The sequence below is a fragment of the Monodelphis domestica genome, chromosome 6 (genome assembly GCF_027887165.1).
Source record: "Monodelphis domestica isolate mMonDom1 chromosome 6, mMonDom1.pri, whole genome shotgun sequence".
NCBI lineage: Eukaryota > Metazoa > Chordata > Mammalia > Didelphimorphia > Didelphidae > Monodelphis > Monodelphis domestica.
In genome coordinates this window covers 296,986,183-297,002,055 of record NC_077232.1, presented here as the reverse complement: position 1 = coordinate 297,002,055, position 15,873 = coordinate 296,986,183, and the positions used below count along the sequence as shown (strand labels likewise).

General features: G+C 54.1%; 1 protein-coding gene across 3 annotated transcripts in view; it reads right to left on the bottom strand.

Moving 5' to 3' along the window:
* The window catches only part of RBPMS (RNA binding protein, mRNA processing factor), a 128,260-nt gene extending 116,999 nt beyond the window's left edge, over positions 1-11,261 (bottom strand). For 2 of the 3 annotated variants that reach the window (XM_007495587.3, XM_007495588.3), the window contains exon 1: positions 10,617-11,256. In XM_007495587.3, the coding sequence (XP_007495649.1) occupies positions 10,617-10,730 (114 nt within the window). In that variant the 5' untranslated portion in view covers positions 10,731-11,256. Of the gene's footprint in view, positions 1-10,616 lie in introns of all 3 variants that reach the window. The other variant, XM_007495582.3, reaches the window with a different exon arrangement.
* Between the last annotated feature and the right edge of the window lie 4,612 nt (positions 11,262-15,873).

Here is a 15,873-nt window from a genome sequence, read left to right as displayed (position 1 = left end):
GAAGATTCATCTTCCAAAATTGAAATCCAGTCTCAGACCCTTCATAGCTGTGTGACTTTGGAAAAAAATCACATAATCCTATTTGCCTCGGTTTCCTCATCTGTAAAACGGGCCAGAAAAGGAAATGGCCAACCACTCCAGTACCTTTGCCAAGAAAATCCCAAATGGGGTCCAAAAAGAGCCAGCTTCACAACCACCACGAGGCAAGAACTAGGTCCTGCCCTCCAGGGGCCAACATTTTGCAGGAGGGAGAATTCCTCGAGGGACTCAGAGAAGCCCATCCCAGGGAGTCAGTCCTCCTGGGGGGGGGGGGGTCTGCCTACAAATCGGAAAGGGAAATCTCTCCTGAGGAGCTCCAGGCTGTGCTCAACCCATCCGGAGAAGCAAGACGGAGGGATGCCCGCACCCCCCAGGTAGGAAGGTCACCAGAGAGGAAGGCAGGAAGCAAAGGAGCAATGCGCCACCCCCACAGGCTGCCAGTCACACAAGCGGAGCCCTCCAGAGCAATGGGGGTACACAGCTCTGGCGTGATCCCCCTGGGTTTGGTTTCCTTGACTAGTTCATAGCGCCCCCTCCCCTTCTGCTTGTTCCGCTTTCTGGTTATCATTTCAGGAAAGCTTTTCCTCCTGCTTTGAGTTTTCACGGATTTAGAAGCAGACAGAAGGCGGCCAGGCCAGGTCGCCACTGTCCCTTTGGCCGTGAGGCCAGGGATGCCCAGTGCTGGCTAACTGAGCTGCCCATTGGCCCCCTAGCTTAAAAAATACTGACGGGAAGAAAGAAAATAAAGGGACTTCATGAAAGAGGCACCCCCTGTCCGCCTGCCTGCCCACGAGGGCATCTGCTGAAATTGCTGCTATGGCACTCAATACGTTGTGGGACCCCGGCAAAGGTTCATCCCCTCCGTGGGCCTCAGTTTCCTTGGCTGGAAAAAAGAAGGGTGATTCTGAGGAACTCTGTAAAGTGTGTTTTTTAGCCAGAAAATTCAAAAAGGAAAAATGCGCACTCTATCCAGCTATAGAGAGAGGCAGACCAACGGATGCCGCACAGAGCCCCAGAAGATGCCCAAACTGGGCCTGGCCAGCTGTAAGAATGCTCCAGGGCACAGTTCCACAGTCCAGAGAGCCAGACCTCCGAGAGACACACTGTCACCAGAATGACATTCAAGGGCAGATTGCTGACGTGAGACTTCATCCAGTATCTTCAATCTTATGATGGCAGATTTTTGTGCCCTTAATGGGGATGAGGGCAGCTCCCTGCCAGGGACCTCATGCGAGGAGAGGAAGAGGAGCCCTGCGGAAGGGGGAAAAGGGGAGACCTCCCCTCCCCCTTCTTTCCAGCCCCCCCAAAAGCCTACGGGGCAGGGACCTGCTTCCACTTTGGGAGGATGGTTATCTGCATGTGGCCTTCCCAGCACAAAGGGCTCCGTTTATTCAGGGGGGAGGATGAAGCCCTATTTCTTTTGTCCCCCTCCCCAGGCCTATTTCTGTCCATAGAACCCTCCAAACTTCTTAAGGCTCATCACAGACTTTCCCAGCTTTTCGGAGAGGAGGAAGAGTGGCCAGGGCGGCAGCAACCTGGGCTTTGGGATAGCCAAAGGCTATCTCAAGGCTTCCCAAGACTCCCCACTTTGAGTCTGGGTCTCAATCCACTGAGCCACCCAGCTGCCACTTTAGCCTTCTACACCTCCCTCAAAAATATTTTCATATCAATATCATAAGTATCGTTATATCCATTTCAGAGATGATGAACCTGAGAGGTGACCTGATCTGACCCACCTGGAAACTGACCCTGAATGCAGTCTTTTTTTTTTTAAGACACACACGGGGCAGCTAAGTGACTCAGTGCCCAGCCTAGAGTCGGGGGGATCTGACTTCAAACGTTTGACCCTGAGCAAGTCACTTCACTCCCATTATCTATCCCACGTCCTTTTGTCTTAGGCGTGTTGCTAAGGGTTTAAAAAAACCCAGCAGCAGCATTTGTATTAGCCAATGCCGAGGCCACAGACACAAGCGGGCCAGAGCGAACCAACCAACCTTGTAAGGCAGTAATGACCCGATGGGAGCTCTGGGGAAAAAGGAAATGTGGGAAGTTCGTCGTGACCCAAAAGCAGACCCAAGGGGCCACGTGAAGGAATGAAGGAGCCACAGACAGACTGGCACACGCAGGAGAGACTGAATGGACATGGGCTCCAAATCCCAGGAATGTGATGGTAAGGACGTCGGACTGAGGCCAGTGTGATGCTTTATACAGATAGGGTGTGGGGTTTATAACCAAAGCACGCAACCCTTCCCACAGTGCATATCCCTGCCCCCCAACCAAGCCCAAGCCAAGCCCTGGAAATCCCAGAGCAGAGAAAAAAGGTCCCAGCACAGGTGGGCATCAGCAACCAGGCTCTCATGGCCAGGACAGCGGAAAGCCAAGAACTGCTGGGGTGTCGGCCCTTTCTGTAGTAGTGAAGAGCTAGGAGGGAAGGATCCATCATGGTGGGAAGGACTGAACACACACACAAACACACACCACACACTCTCTCTCTCTCTGTGTCTCTCTCCCTTTCCCTCCCTCTCTTTCTCTCCCTCTCCCTCTCTCTCCCTTTCCCCCTCTCTCCTTCCCCTTCTCCTCTTTCTCCCTCTCTCTCCCTCTCCCTTTCCTCCTTCTTTCTCCCTCTCTCCTCTTCCTCCTCTTTTTCCCTCTCTCTTCCTCTCTCTCTCCCTCTCCCTTCCCCCCTCTATCTTTCTCCCTCTGTCTTCCCCCATCCTTCTCTCTCCTCCTCCTCCTCTTTCTCCCTCTCTTCCTCTCTCTCTCCCTCTCCCTTTCCCCCTCTCTATCTTTCTCCCTCTCTTCCTCTCTCTCTCCCTCTCCCTTTCCCCCCTCTCTATCTTTCTTCCTCTCTCTCCCTCTCTCCTCCTCCCCCCGTCTCTCTCCTCCCTCTCTCCTGTCTCTGTCTCTGTCTCTCTCTGTCTCTCTCTGTCTCTGTCTCTCTCTCTCTCTCTCACACACACACACACACACACACACACACACACACAGAGTACAACAATCCCCATGATTCCAGGAGCCGAAGCCCTTCTCCACTCCGTGAGGAATGAGACACGCATCAGAAACAGGTAATGTATTGTTTGGGGGTAACTCAGACAACAAGCATCTACTAGTGCCAGGTCCTGTTGATTGCTGGGGATACAAAGAGAGGTGAGCCAGCCCCGGCCCCCAAGGAGCTCGGTCTTAATGGGGGAGGCGATTCCCAAACAAGATGTGCCAAAGGGTTCTCAGAGGCCGGGCGCTAGGATCTGCAGATCTGGGAGGACTTAAAGAAGGTGGGACTCAGCTCAGGCCTGAGGGACAGAGGAACAGCCGAAGAGAGAACATTCCAGGCCTGAGATAGACACTTAAAGTGAGGGGGAAGAAACAAGATTCAGGCTTTAATGAGAAGATCAAAAGACAAAAGGAAAAGGCCCCCAATGTGCCCCCCAAATGGCCCTTCCTGTGGCAGCAAAGGGCTAAAAGGGAGGGAAGGATGAATGCACACATATCGAGGCACAAGAAATAAATGAAAATTGTATGAAGTGACGCCAGGAGGGGGCAGACCCAGGAGACAGGCACAGAAGATGAGCTCATGATCCAGAATGACCTCAGCACTCTGATTAAAGCAATGTCTATGGACGGGCTGCAGAGGTGGTGGATGATGGGTGTGGACCGAGGCATGCAGTGCCAGATGAGGGCAATATCTTGATCTGTTTTGTCTCAACTCCATCTATCTGTTACAGAGGAGGGTTGGGGAATGTTAGGAATTGACTGGGCTGAAGAAAGAAAATCAGCTGCTCCCCTCTAAAGAATAGGAGCTTTTGAGAAGAGGGGTGGTCCCACTCTGGCTCTGGCGCCTAGCACGATGCTTGGCACACTGCAAAGCAAAACAACTCAGGAAGGGGTTAAAGATGACCACCAGGAAGCACCAGACCCAGGGGCCCAAAGCCAGAGCGGGCCACCCACCTCCTGATGTATGGACCAGTTCTGCTCAGCGCTGGCGTGAGGAGGAAGGCATCTCCCCTTTTTATTTGGGTGGTGATGACGGAGGGAGGAAGAAAGGAGCCCGCGACGGCCCCCAAAAGAAGGAATAAAAGAGGCGGCTTCCAAAACGCCCAGAGGAGAAGGAAAGCAGCTCAGGACAGCCTGCTCTGGGAGGTGGACGCCCTGAATGTGTTAGAACACCTGCACAAAAAGCAAGCGGAATAGAATAAATCTGTGCTTTCACATAGAATCCTCTTTCGCATGTGGAAATCTTTTTCTTCTGGGGGATCCATTCAGAACAAAATGGATTAGAAAGAAACCGGCTCTGATTGACTGAAGAAAAGGAAGGGTGTGAGCCCAGAGAACACAAGGCAGATTCCTCCTCCCTTCTGTGCCTTCTCTCTCTGGCTCCCACGGACAAGGAGGAAAGGGTCCAGAGCTCTCTCAGGGACTGTGGGAGGGACCTTGGCTACGTCTTTACTTCCCCAGCCTCCTCCTCGGCTTCTTCAGCTGACAAACGAGGGGTTTGCGAATCCTGTCTGTGAAGCCAAAGGGACTGGGCCCTCCACTGAGAGGAGAGGAGTGCCCGGTGGGTGGGAGGGAGGGAGGGCCAGGAATCAGTCAGCCCCTGCGGCTTCTGAGACCCTCTGAGAGACTGAGGACTGCAAACACGAGCCCCTGCCGGCCTAGGTTCAAAGCCCCCCTCTGAAACGTTGCTTCTGTGCATCTCCCTTTCCTCATCCCTCCAACGGGCTGGAGAGAAAATGCAAAAGTGGCTACTCTCATTTTACAGCTTAAGCCCCAAGTTGTGCCACAAGGCAATGGGCTCCCACCCAGCCTCCTGGCTGCAGACACCGCTCCCTCCTTCCAGCTTCCAAGAGATCCTCCTGTCTGGGGCCCGAGTCGCACAGCCAGCGTGGGCCAAAGACAAAACTGAGGCATCCCTAGGTCAGAGGCCGGCCGCCTCGACACCCACCACACAGGGGTTGTGGCCGGGCCTCGAAAGAAGCCTACCACACTGAGGAGCCGTGAAAGAGGGAGCAGGCAGGCCTCCACTGGCGAGACAAGGAGATTCAGGGGGCCTGATTCATTTGGCAATAAAGATCCAGTGAGGGCTTTTGAGGAGGGGACTGCTTATTTGGAGAAGACCAATATCATGAGGAGGAAAGAATGCTGGATCTGATGGCCAAAGACCCAGTTTTGAATCCTGCTTCACCTGCCTGGATGAAGACATCCCCCCTGCCCCGGCCTTCTTGTGGCCTCTAAAGCCACCGTAAGGAGGCAGGGGAGCCAGGAAAGCTGCATTTATCAGTGCACATGGGAGGTCAGCAGCCTCAGTAAGCAGGCTGTCAGTAACAAAAAGAAACTGGAAAATAACACGCATAGCATTGCGGTTTGCGAAGCTCTGAATCCACCAATACCTCGCTGGATCCCCCAAACAAGCCTGTGAAGTAGGGGTTGTCATCAGCATCACTATTTCCCATAGAAATGAAGAAACTGAGGCTCAGGCTTGAGTTAGTGTGTGAGGCAGCACCTAATGTTCCTGCCCTCTAGTGCCTAACTGCCTACTGAAAAGGAAAAGCCAAAGGTGGACAGGCCAGCCAAGGAGGGAGACTGCCCCGAGTCCGGATTGTTCCGTTATTCTACGGTGTTAGCAGAGAGGCCCCCGGTGGGATTTCTTCTCCCTTGGCCCATCGAGGGGAGACACCTCTCTGTGGCTCTCGGACGAGCCTCATGCTTGGCATTGCTGGCATCAGTGACAGAGAAGAAATGCCAGCATGAGATGCCCACCGCCAGGCCATCCTGACCCTGGCAAGTCATTTCCCCAATAATGGTCCTCATCCCGAGGGCTGGGCCTTCTGGAAGGCCCTGGGGCAGTGGCTTCAGCCCTTCTGGAGGGATGGGAGTGCCAGCAGCACCGAGTCAGATTCTCCACCAAAGATTTCCGAGGAGTCAAACCCCAGCTCTGCTGTGCACCCTATGATCGAAGGTAGGCTCTGTTAGGGGACCAAAAAACACCATGAGGTTTCTCACCCCCATGCCTTTGTCCAGCAGATCCAGGCTGAGAACCCAAAGCTCAGAAGAGCTTACAGAGGCCTGTGAAGTGTGGCACTGGGGAGTTCTGGAGCCCAGGAGCCCCAGCTATTTACTTCTTCAGTAACTTTTTAAACCAACACTCCCCCCCAACCCATATTCTGAAGAACAGAGAATCAGGAACTTCTCTCTGTCACCTAGAACTCCTGATCTTGACCCAGAGCAGTCCTACAGTCTTTGCCCTTATGGTACAGTTTGTCTGAAAACACTATTAAGGGGAACTCTAAGTCACCAAGGGGCCAAATGACTTCTAATTTAAGTTGCCAGCAGCGATCAAGGCAGAAAACACCCTTCTGGAATAGGCAACAGTACAAAAATGGCTCTCCTTCTATCGTAGGCTTTCTGGGCTGATTCAAAAGTGCCGCGGCTTCTAGTCCAGCCTGGGGAGAGCAGGGAACGAATGGGGTTCTGAACACCTTTTCCATCCACCAAGGAGCCTTTGGAGGCAGTCTCAGAAGTGTTTCTAAAGTCACACTGATTTGTTGATGGCAGAGGATTAGAAAAGAAACCAACTCTACTGGAAGAACTTAGCGCTCTATTACATTATTGATCAAAAACACTCATCGACATTCTGTGATAAATCAATTACCAATCTCTTACATTATATGATACATAAATTATATACATTTCATATACATGTGTATGCTTTTTTTAAGGTCCCAGCCCCCAGGTCTCTGAGGAACCCTTAGCCTCAATAAAAGCCCCTGCAGACTCTATAATACATTGCTGGTGGAATTGTGAAGTGATCCAACCATTCTGGAGGGCAATTTGGAACTATGCCCAAAGGATTTTAAAAGAATGCATGCTCCTTCAGAGGGGGGTGGGAGGAGGGGAGGGAAAGAACATGAATCATGTAACCTTGGAAAAATACTCTAAATTAAATAAATAAATAAACTTAAAAACAAACAGACAAAAATAAGATTGTCTGCCTTTGATCCAGCAATACCACTGCTGGGTTTGTATGCCAAAGACTTGTACAAAATTATTCATAGCCATGCAGTTTGTGGTGGCAAAAAACTGTAAAATGAGGGGATGCCCTTCACTTGGGGAATGACTGAGCAAATTGTGGTATATGTTGGTGATGGAATACTATTGTGCTAAAAGGAATAATAAAGTGGAGGAGTTCCATGGAAAATGGAACAACCTCCAGGAACTGATGCAGAGTGAGAGGAGCAGAACCAGGAAAACATTGTACACAGAGACTGATACACTGTGGCACAATCAAATGTATTGGACTTCTCTACTAACAGCAATGCAGTGATCCAGGACAATTCTGAGGGACTCATGAGAAAGAACCCTATCCACATCCAGAGGAAGAACTGTGGGAGCAGAAACACAGAAGAAAAACTTATCGAGGGTAGTGCAATAGGGATGTGATTAGGATTTTGATGTTTAAAGATCACTCTACTGCAAATATGAATAACATGGAAATAGGCTTTGAACAATGATACGGGGATAACTCAGTGGAACTGCTTGTTGGCTTTGGGAGAGGGGAGGAGAGAGTGGGGGAGGAGGGCTATGAATCATGTAACCATGGAAAAATATTCTAAATAAAAATTTAAAAATTAAAAAAGAAAATAAAAAGCCCCCGCAGGGCTCAAGGAGCCTCAGGTGACACACTTGGTAACAAACTCCAAGAATCCACCTTTGACCTGTGAGAAATTCTAAGCGGTTCTCCAAGAAGAGTGACCTTGGTCTGCTCAGTGATTTCGATACCCTTGGAGAAAAGCAGGAGGCGAAGGCGGACATCATCCACCACTGGTTTTAGAGCGATTTCCAAGGGGACTTTGTCCCACCCTTACATCTCACTCAGAACTGAAGATAACAGGGTCCTTTGGGACCCTGTTGTCAGACTAGCACACATACAAAGAGCCAGCACCCAAGAGATTTGCAGCCTCTCGTCTTGGACAATGAGCTGGCCAAATCTTAAATAAAAATCAATTCTTTTCCCTTAGAATTTGAGCACAAAATGCAACCAGGCCTGGTTCAAACTGGGAGCGAGAAAGCTCGGCAAGCCTTAAGTAGTTGCTTCCATGCTCCTGAACCTGGGAAATTTCCCAGCATCCCTGCTTCCAGATCCCCATCAGATGGCTTGGAATTCCCGAAAAGCACATGAACTCCGAGGTCACCCCGATGGCATGAAAAACCCTGGATCACTGCAAGCTGCCAGCCAGCCACACTCTGCTTGTCTCCTCCCCGCTCTACTGAAATGGGGGCATCATATATTTAGTCCTGGACGCTGCGGTGTCCAGCTGAAGGAGACAGGGCCTGATCCCGGCAGGGGCTGGGCCGCCCCCACCCCTGGGAGCTCTCACTTCTGCAGGGCAAGCTAGTCCTTTTGGCACACCCAGCTGATCTGCTAACAGAAGCTGTCCCCACACTGAGAACGTCCTCAGGTCCTTGCAGTCCCGGGCTGCGTGCGTGTGCGTGTGTGTCCGGCCCCTTTTCCGAATAATGGTCAGAAATGCACAAAATGAAAGGGAGGGTTTTCAAGGGAAACGAATAAGAGTGAAATTACAAGAAAGCCCTCCCAAGTTGAAGGTCTGGCCCTGGGAGCCAGCTTCTCTGCTTTGCTGGTGCTGAGTGAGAACGGTGCGGAACAGCCTCTTGGGACATACCCATCTGTTTACTGCCCACCCCCACGCCCCAGCCGTGTTCCTGCGGGGAGATGGGGATCTCGCTGGAGGAGAACCTGGGGGGTCTGGATTTCCCCTCCCCTTTCCGGAGGGCGGCAGGTTGGGTAGCTCAGGGGAGATTAAGAGAAAGCCGGGACTAAGAATCCTTCGCACCTCCCCCATAGATAGTAAGACTGCGTTTTCCGGGCAATCACTTGCGGTTTGTTTTCAAATACCTCCGCTACAGACTCCTTCCCCGGGGGGCCTTTTTCCTCCCAGTGGGGGGGGGGGGGGGGAAGGGGGCTCCGGAAAGTGGTTGGACTAAAGAGGGAGTTCCTCCGCTGGGGTCCGCAGACCCCCCCAAAAGGGAAAGCTGGCTAGATTTCCGGCTAGAATCTTCTTCTCTTTCCCTCACCCTTGGGGTCGTCCTCTGCAATCCTCTAGTTTACTATATGAATTCAAAGCCTACTTCTGAGAAGGGCCCCCGGGCTTCCTGGGGCTGCCCAAGGGGGCCGGGGCACAAAAACCTCCAGCAACTCTGCTCTGGCCCAACTGGTTCTGAGCCCCACGCCGGCTGCCCCAGAAGGCGGAGAGGTAACTGTAGCAAGTGGGTATGTAGTCCCGTTTTCGCAAAAGAGGAAATCAAGTAAGCTCGGCTGGAGGGCAGGCGGGGTAGGGATTTATCTCCCGGTCAAGGGGAAAAGTCACCCGTCCGCTACTAGTCCCTGCCTGCCTCAGCCCAAGGAGAAGCCTGAGTAGCTGGGAAGGCAAAGATGAGAAGCTCCTGCCCAAAGTCTGCCCCTGCACATGCCCCGTGCCGAAGGCAGAGATGTCGGTAAGCGGCTCTCTACTGGACCGCCCTCAGGCTCCAAGTGCCCACCCCTGAGAAGGTGCCCCATCACTGGCCCGGGATCTCCAACCACCATACAAGCCTTCAGCGTCTCCAAGCACGAAATAACCTCCCCAAGACGGGCGAGCGTGTTCACGGTCAGAGAAAGCGTAACGATAGACTAAAGTGGCTGCCCGAAGGTCCTTCCGTGGGATGGCGATCCCACTTGCCACCTAAATCTCACCACAGCCCTGAGTTCTTCGAGATTACTAGTAGTACGCGAGGCTCTAAGCGAGACAGAAGCAGCAGAAAGACACCAGGGGGCTAAGCTGGGAGCGCAGACTTTCCCGGAGGCTAAGCCTTTGAGCTCCGGAGCCACCCACCAGACCCCAAACTTCCTCTCCCCTTTCCCAGTACCTAACTCTGCATCCCCCGCCCGGCGGTGCGGGTGGGCACCCGCAGGTCAGTACCCACAGCACCGCCCGCCAGGCAGCCAGGCAGGAGCTGGGCTTGGGGGTTGCATCCAAGTTACAAAGTATACAAGTTCCTGGGGAAATAAAAGCAGGCTCCGGCTGCGGGCCGTCCCGTTGCGTAGCCAGTACCCGCCCGGTCTCGGCGCCTCCACGAGGCCCCAGCGTCCCGAAGGAATGCGCCTAATGAGTTATCTATTAATCTCCAAGTACCGGCTCCCGCTCTACCAGGACCAGACAGGCGCGCACGTTGCTCCATGGAAATGGGGGACTGGCCGACAAAGACCAGTGGGGACTGCGACGGGGTCGCTCTCCACCCACACACCACGGGCCCCAAATGGGCCGAGGCGGGTCACAACAGGGTCGGTCGCCCGCCCGTCTCGCCGGTCCGTCCGTCTGTTGTGGCCGTGGAGAGCTCCTGGCCCCGACACACTCCCCTCCCAATACTATCTCCCGCGCCCTGTCCGTCGGTCCGGTCCCGTCCGGTCCTGTTCCGTCCGCAGCAGCCCGAGCGGGCCTGGTCCCCGCCCCGTCCGTCCGGCTCAATCCTCCCCCTGCCCGAGTGACCGAACGACCGTCCACAGGCGCGCTCGAGTTCGTCCGTACCTCTTCCTCCGCGAGGCCGCCGTCGTTCGGGCTGGGTTCTTTGTCGCTGCCGCCCCCGCTGCCCCCACCCCCGCCTTTGGCGCTGCTATTACTGCTGCTGCTGCTGCTGTTCATGGTCCCGGGGGGCCCGAGGCGGCCGGCTGTGTGCGCGGGCGTCGGAGTTCAGGGCCCGGAGCTCGCCCCCCGACGGCCGTCCCCGCTCGCTTGGTCTCGTCTGGCCCTCCGGCTGGCAGCCCGACTGTCCGTACGCCGGCCCGCGCACCCCGAGGGGCAGCCGCGGAGCCCGGAGCAGGACGCGGGGCAGGAGACAAGGAAAGAGGGTCGGGATTCGGGCGGTGCGCGCCCCGCGGGGCCGCCGGGGACCGGTGGCCGCAGCCCCGAGGGCTGAAAGAGACGCCGCGCGGGGCTCCGGGCGCTGGCCCAGCCGCTGCTACAACGCCTGCTGCTGCCGCTGCCGCTGCCGCCGCCGCCGCCGCCGCCGCCGCCGCCGCCGCCGCCGGTACTAGGAGAGGCGGCTGTGGCCGGCCCGTGTGCGCCAGCCCCGGGAAGTGGGAGAGTGCAAGACTCACCCTCCCGGCCCCCTGGCTACAGCCGCCACCGCCGCCGCCGCCGCTAGTGCGGCCGTGTCCGCGTCGTCGCGTCCCTCCCCCAGCCAGTGCCCCTCCCCCTCTCAGGCAGTCCCTCCCCCTCCCGCCCTCCGGGGCTGCGGCCTGGAGGGGAGAGGACCGGAAAGTCCGAGGCCCTGCCCCCGCGGCCGCCCAGAAAAGGAGGGGCCTCGGGGCCTGGGATCTGGAGTGTCTCGGCCCAGAGGCCCACCCCGCGGACTCCTCGAGGAAGGGACTGTGACCAAGTTAGTTCCCTGTGCGCGCTTCTCCAACTTGAACCCTAGGCCTGGGACTCCAGGGCCAGTGCGGAGCTGAGCTGGCTCGGTCCGATTCAGCCCTCAGCCCGTGCTTCGGGGCTCCATTCAGCTCCCTCCCGATGAGGCGTGGGCCGCCCCGGCTCGAGGTAACGCTGTACCAGGCGCGGGGCTCTGAGATCAAAGGAGGTCTCCGGGGCTCTCTAGGGGCCTACACCCCCCTGGGACAGCATTCACAGCCCAAGCCCCAGAAGCTGGCAAGCGCTGAGGATAGACCATAAGGCGACTCCTGCTCTCATGGAGCTCCCAGTCTAATGGGGGAAACGATAGACAGACAGGCGAAACTGGAGTCTCCGGAGAAGGAGCTGGACTCGGGGCGAGCAGAAAGACAAGGCTATGCGAGGGAAATGGAAAGGAAAGATGGGTGGAGTGGGAAGGCCTTTGGGCATGGGGAGCCGGTCTGAAACCGGAAGGCTCCTCCTCTTCTTCCTCCCCCCCCCCCTCCTTGGGGGACCTCCAAGCACAGCTTTGGCCGGGCCGAACTTCAGGAGAGCCAGAGGGTCTCTCTCAGAGGCCCCTTCCTAGGCTATTTAGGACCAAGCTCTGCTAACTCTTCCCACTGAATACTCAGCTCTGATTATTTTTGTGAACCCCGGATCCCAAGGACCCAGAAGGTGCATTTGGGGACGGGCTTCCCCTTTGGGGCCCTCTCATGGAATGAGACGAATTTCTCATTGGACTAGGTGGTAACAGAGTCTCCTACATCTCTGCCCAACAATCCATTCGGGAAAAACCAAGTGGATGAAGAATGCCCTCTGTGCATGTGATGTAATATGACAGGTCATCTAGATAGTAGCCCTTTAAGGTTTACAAAACACTTTGCATGGTTATCTCATTTGATCCTCATAGCGCTCTTGGGAGGAAGCTAGGCACTATTCATAGTCCCATCTTGAGATAAGGAAATTGAGGCTGAAGTGACTGGCCCAGGGTCACACAACTAGGACTTTCTGAGGCGGGTTTTGACTCCTACTTCCTTCACTCCTTCTAGCTGCCTGAGTCCAGTGGAGGGGTAGCCCCTTTATCCATCAGTTCCTGAGACAGTGAGACAATGAGAGTGAGCCTAAAACTGGACAGTGCTGGGTGACCTGCTCTGACATTTTCATAGCCCCCAGCTGCTCCCTGATCCCAAATACTCTCCTGGGGATGCCTTATATCCCAGAGACAAAGACTACTGCAACAGCCAAAGAATCCAAATCAGTTGCCCCAAAGGGTACGGGAGAGATGCATAGTGGGTAAAAGCCCACTGCAGAATATTTTCAATGGTGTCTCAAGTGTGAAAAGTCAGATAAAAGCTCTTCTCCAGGAAACGAAAACAAAAACAAAATACCAGAAAAGCCAACAGTGTGTTGAGAGCATCCGGGTGGACAGCCCAGAGGCTACTCCAATCACAGGATACCAAAAGACCAAGAAGGAAAGCCAATGGCCCCTGGGTGGAAAACCTATGGCCATAGGCCAGGGTCAGGGAGGGGGAGACGATGCAGGCAGGTTTTGATCAGCTCCTTGGAAGGAACATCCACAGAGCCAAGAGGAAGGGTAAACAGGGCAGGGCTAGGCATGAAGAATACACAGACTGGCACAGTCCCTGCCCTTGAGGTTCTAGCACTAATGGAGGGAAAGGCCAATACACAAAAAGTGATGACCCTAAGAGTGGACAAGGGAGGGTGCTCAGAGAAATCCAAGGAGGGAGAGCTCAGGGAGAAAGGAAGAGTCCCAGGTTCCTGGAGAAATCATAATGAGCATAACTTCTGATCCTCGGAAATCCTGGAGATCACAAAACTCAAAACAATCCTGTTTATAGCAGGCAATGAAAGAATTGTTATACCCATTTTACAGCTGTGAAAATGAAGGCCCAGGGAGGTCTGGTCATGCCCAGGCTGACTCCTCTGGGAACCGTTCAAACCAGGACTCAAAGCCAGGATAAGTGGCAGGATTTTTCTGGCCCCTGGCCCTGTGAGCCTTCTTGTCTTCTACTTCCTCCTTGTTGACTTCCCTGGCAATTATGGGGCTTGCCTTGGGTGCTTATCTCACTGCTAAGGGCCATGGATGGTGCCAGGAGACCTCTGCACTTCAGGGGCCAAGAGGCAACTAGAGTCCATTTAGTGAAATCCTATAGAGTTCAATTCAAATCCTCTCGGCATAGACATAGAGTTGGCTCTGAATGTGCACAGGTGCCAACCACCCTAGTACCTTGCTGTCCTGCCCTCTCAGGGCTTCAATTTCTCTTCTGAAAAATGAGCCAGCTGGGCTAGGTGTCCTCTAAGCACGCTCTTTCCCACACTGGCATTGTAGGATTCTCTGACTGAAGAGTATAATTCATATTCTGTAGCCTCAGGGGGCAGGCTGGGACTAATCCACATTTATGATGGTCTAGGGGTTTGCATTTACTGCAGCCCCCATCAGTAGGTCCGTTCACTTCTATCAGGCACAATTACTTCAAAGGCAAAGTAATATTATAGTACAGCTAAGGAAAAATGAGCAATTGGACAGTGTCTCCCCCATGAACCTGGGGCATAATCCCCCAGAGCACTGCCTCCCTGGGTGGTGGGGAGGGTCATCCTAAGACTCAGAAAAAGCACAGCGCCTTGCCTCTGTGGTGGGCACTGTCTACATCTTCCTGCCTTTCCTTTTCCTCATCATCGTTGGGAAGAATGGGCATGGGCACAGAGAGACTCTGCCAGGGCACGCTCATGATGGGGCACACTTGTTGGGAATGCTCAGGGTCTAGCTATAGAGTTCTTGCCTCTGGTGCTATCATAGAGTCATCTTCTGGTGCCATCCATCACAGAGCTCCCTCCCTGGGACTTCTGCCCATTGAACTCCAGGGGCCTTTGCCAGAGCCTGGAGCCACAATGGCTGCCGTGGGCATGTCGATGGGGAGTTTCTGTCTCCTGCCAGCTTCTGCCTTCCGCTAGAGTCTTGTCCTTGGGAGAAGAGCAGGCTCTACATTTAAAGAAGCTGCACTTTGCACAGCTCTCCAAAAACAGCAACCCTCACGTTCCCTGCTGGACCTGTAGCATTTTATGGTCCAGGAGGAGATGGCCCTCCGGAACCTCCCAGCTCCCCCTCCCCAACCTGTCTGTTCCTTTCCAAGTAGCCAACTATTTCAGCTATGTCTTGACTAGAACGGGCTTTTCCCAATCATGGCTAACATGTATAAATATTTCTTTGTAAATGTTCTCCTTTATCACTCCCACTTTATAAATGAGGAAACTGAAGCTGATAGAGATGCTGTGACTTGCCCAGAGTCATCTAGCTAGTCAGTATCAGAGGCAAGATTTGAACTCAGACCTTCTCAATTCAACTACTGCACCACCCAGCTGCCTTTCATCTCTAACCACTGGCTCTTTGCCCCATTGACCAAACCTCTTTAGAACACCAAGAAGGGTCTCTCCCAACTAAATAAGTAATGGCAGGGGACAAGTGGGTGGCTCAGTGGATGGAGATCCAGGCCCAGAGAGGGAGGTCCTGGGTTCAAATTTGAGATCAGACACTTCCTAGCTGTGTGACCCTGTGCAGGTCACTTAGCCCCCATTGCCCAGCCCTTACTGCTCTCCTGCCTTACAGAAGGTCCAAGTATACTTTCTGAGTTGGTGATGCTCTCACCTGTCAGTGGAAGACTGCTTTAGCCTAAGGTAAGCATTCCATTTGGCTCCCGGTTTAATCTCGGTGGGCAAGACAAAGTCTCCAGCCAGCCCTTCTAGCAAATACCAGGTTTCTGATTCCAAAACCCTCAGCTCTCTCCCACAGAGGAAGGGGGGGAGGGGAGCGAGGGTGGGGGGGGACCCGGGGACTGTTATCTTCCTCCTGCCTTGCCTGGCCACATTCCTGGCTTTATTATGTATATATGGCCAGCCTAGGTGCTTGGGGCTTTGGGCTCCCCCGCCTTTCCCTTTAAGGCTTGTGAGTCTCTTTTGCACCATCCCTAGAGAGGTAATGCCAGAATTATTGTGCCCATTCTACCAGCTACGAAACGGAACGGAGAGAAATGAACTCACCCAACATCCCATGAAGGGGAAGCAGCCAAGAGGGGCCTGGAGCCCAGGCTCCCAGGCTGGCTCTCCCCACCCCATCGTACTGTGCAGTCTGAATAAGAACCTGTGGTTCTGAAGTGGTCAGCTGGCTGGCCCCTGTCTCAGACAGATAGTGGAGCCACAGGGATCAGTAACTGTGGGAGGGATGCTGACAGGGACTCCCACCCTGTTCAAGTCAGTTTACTCTAACCCCCTCTCTTTGCTCACAATTAATTACCAGGGCTCCTCTTCAAGGAAAGAAGCAGGACGCCTGGGGTAAAGCGATCCCAGAGAGGATTCTCCAGAAAGCCACTGCAGGGTCTACTTA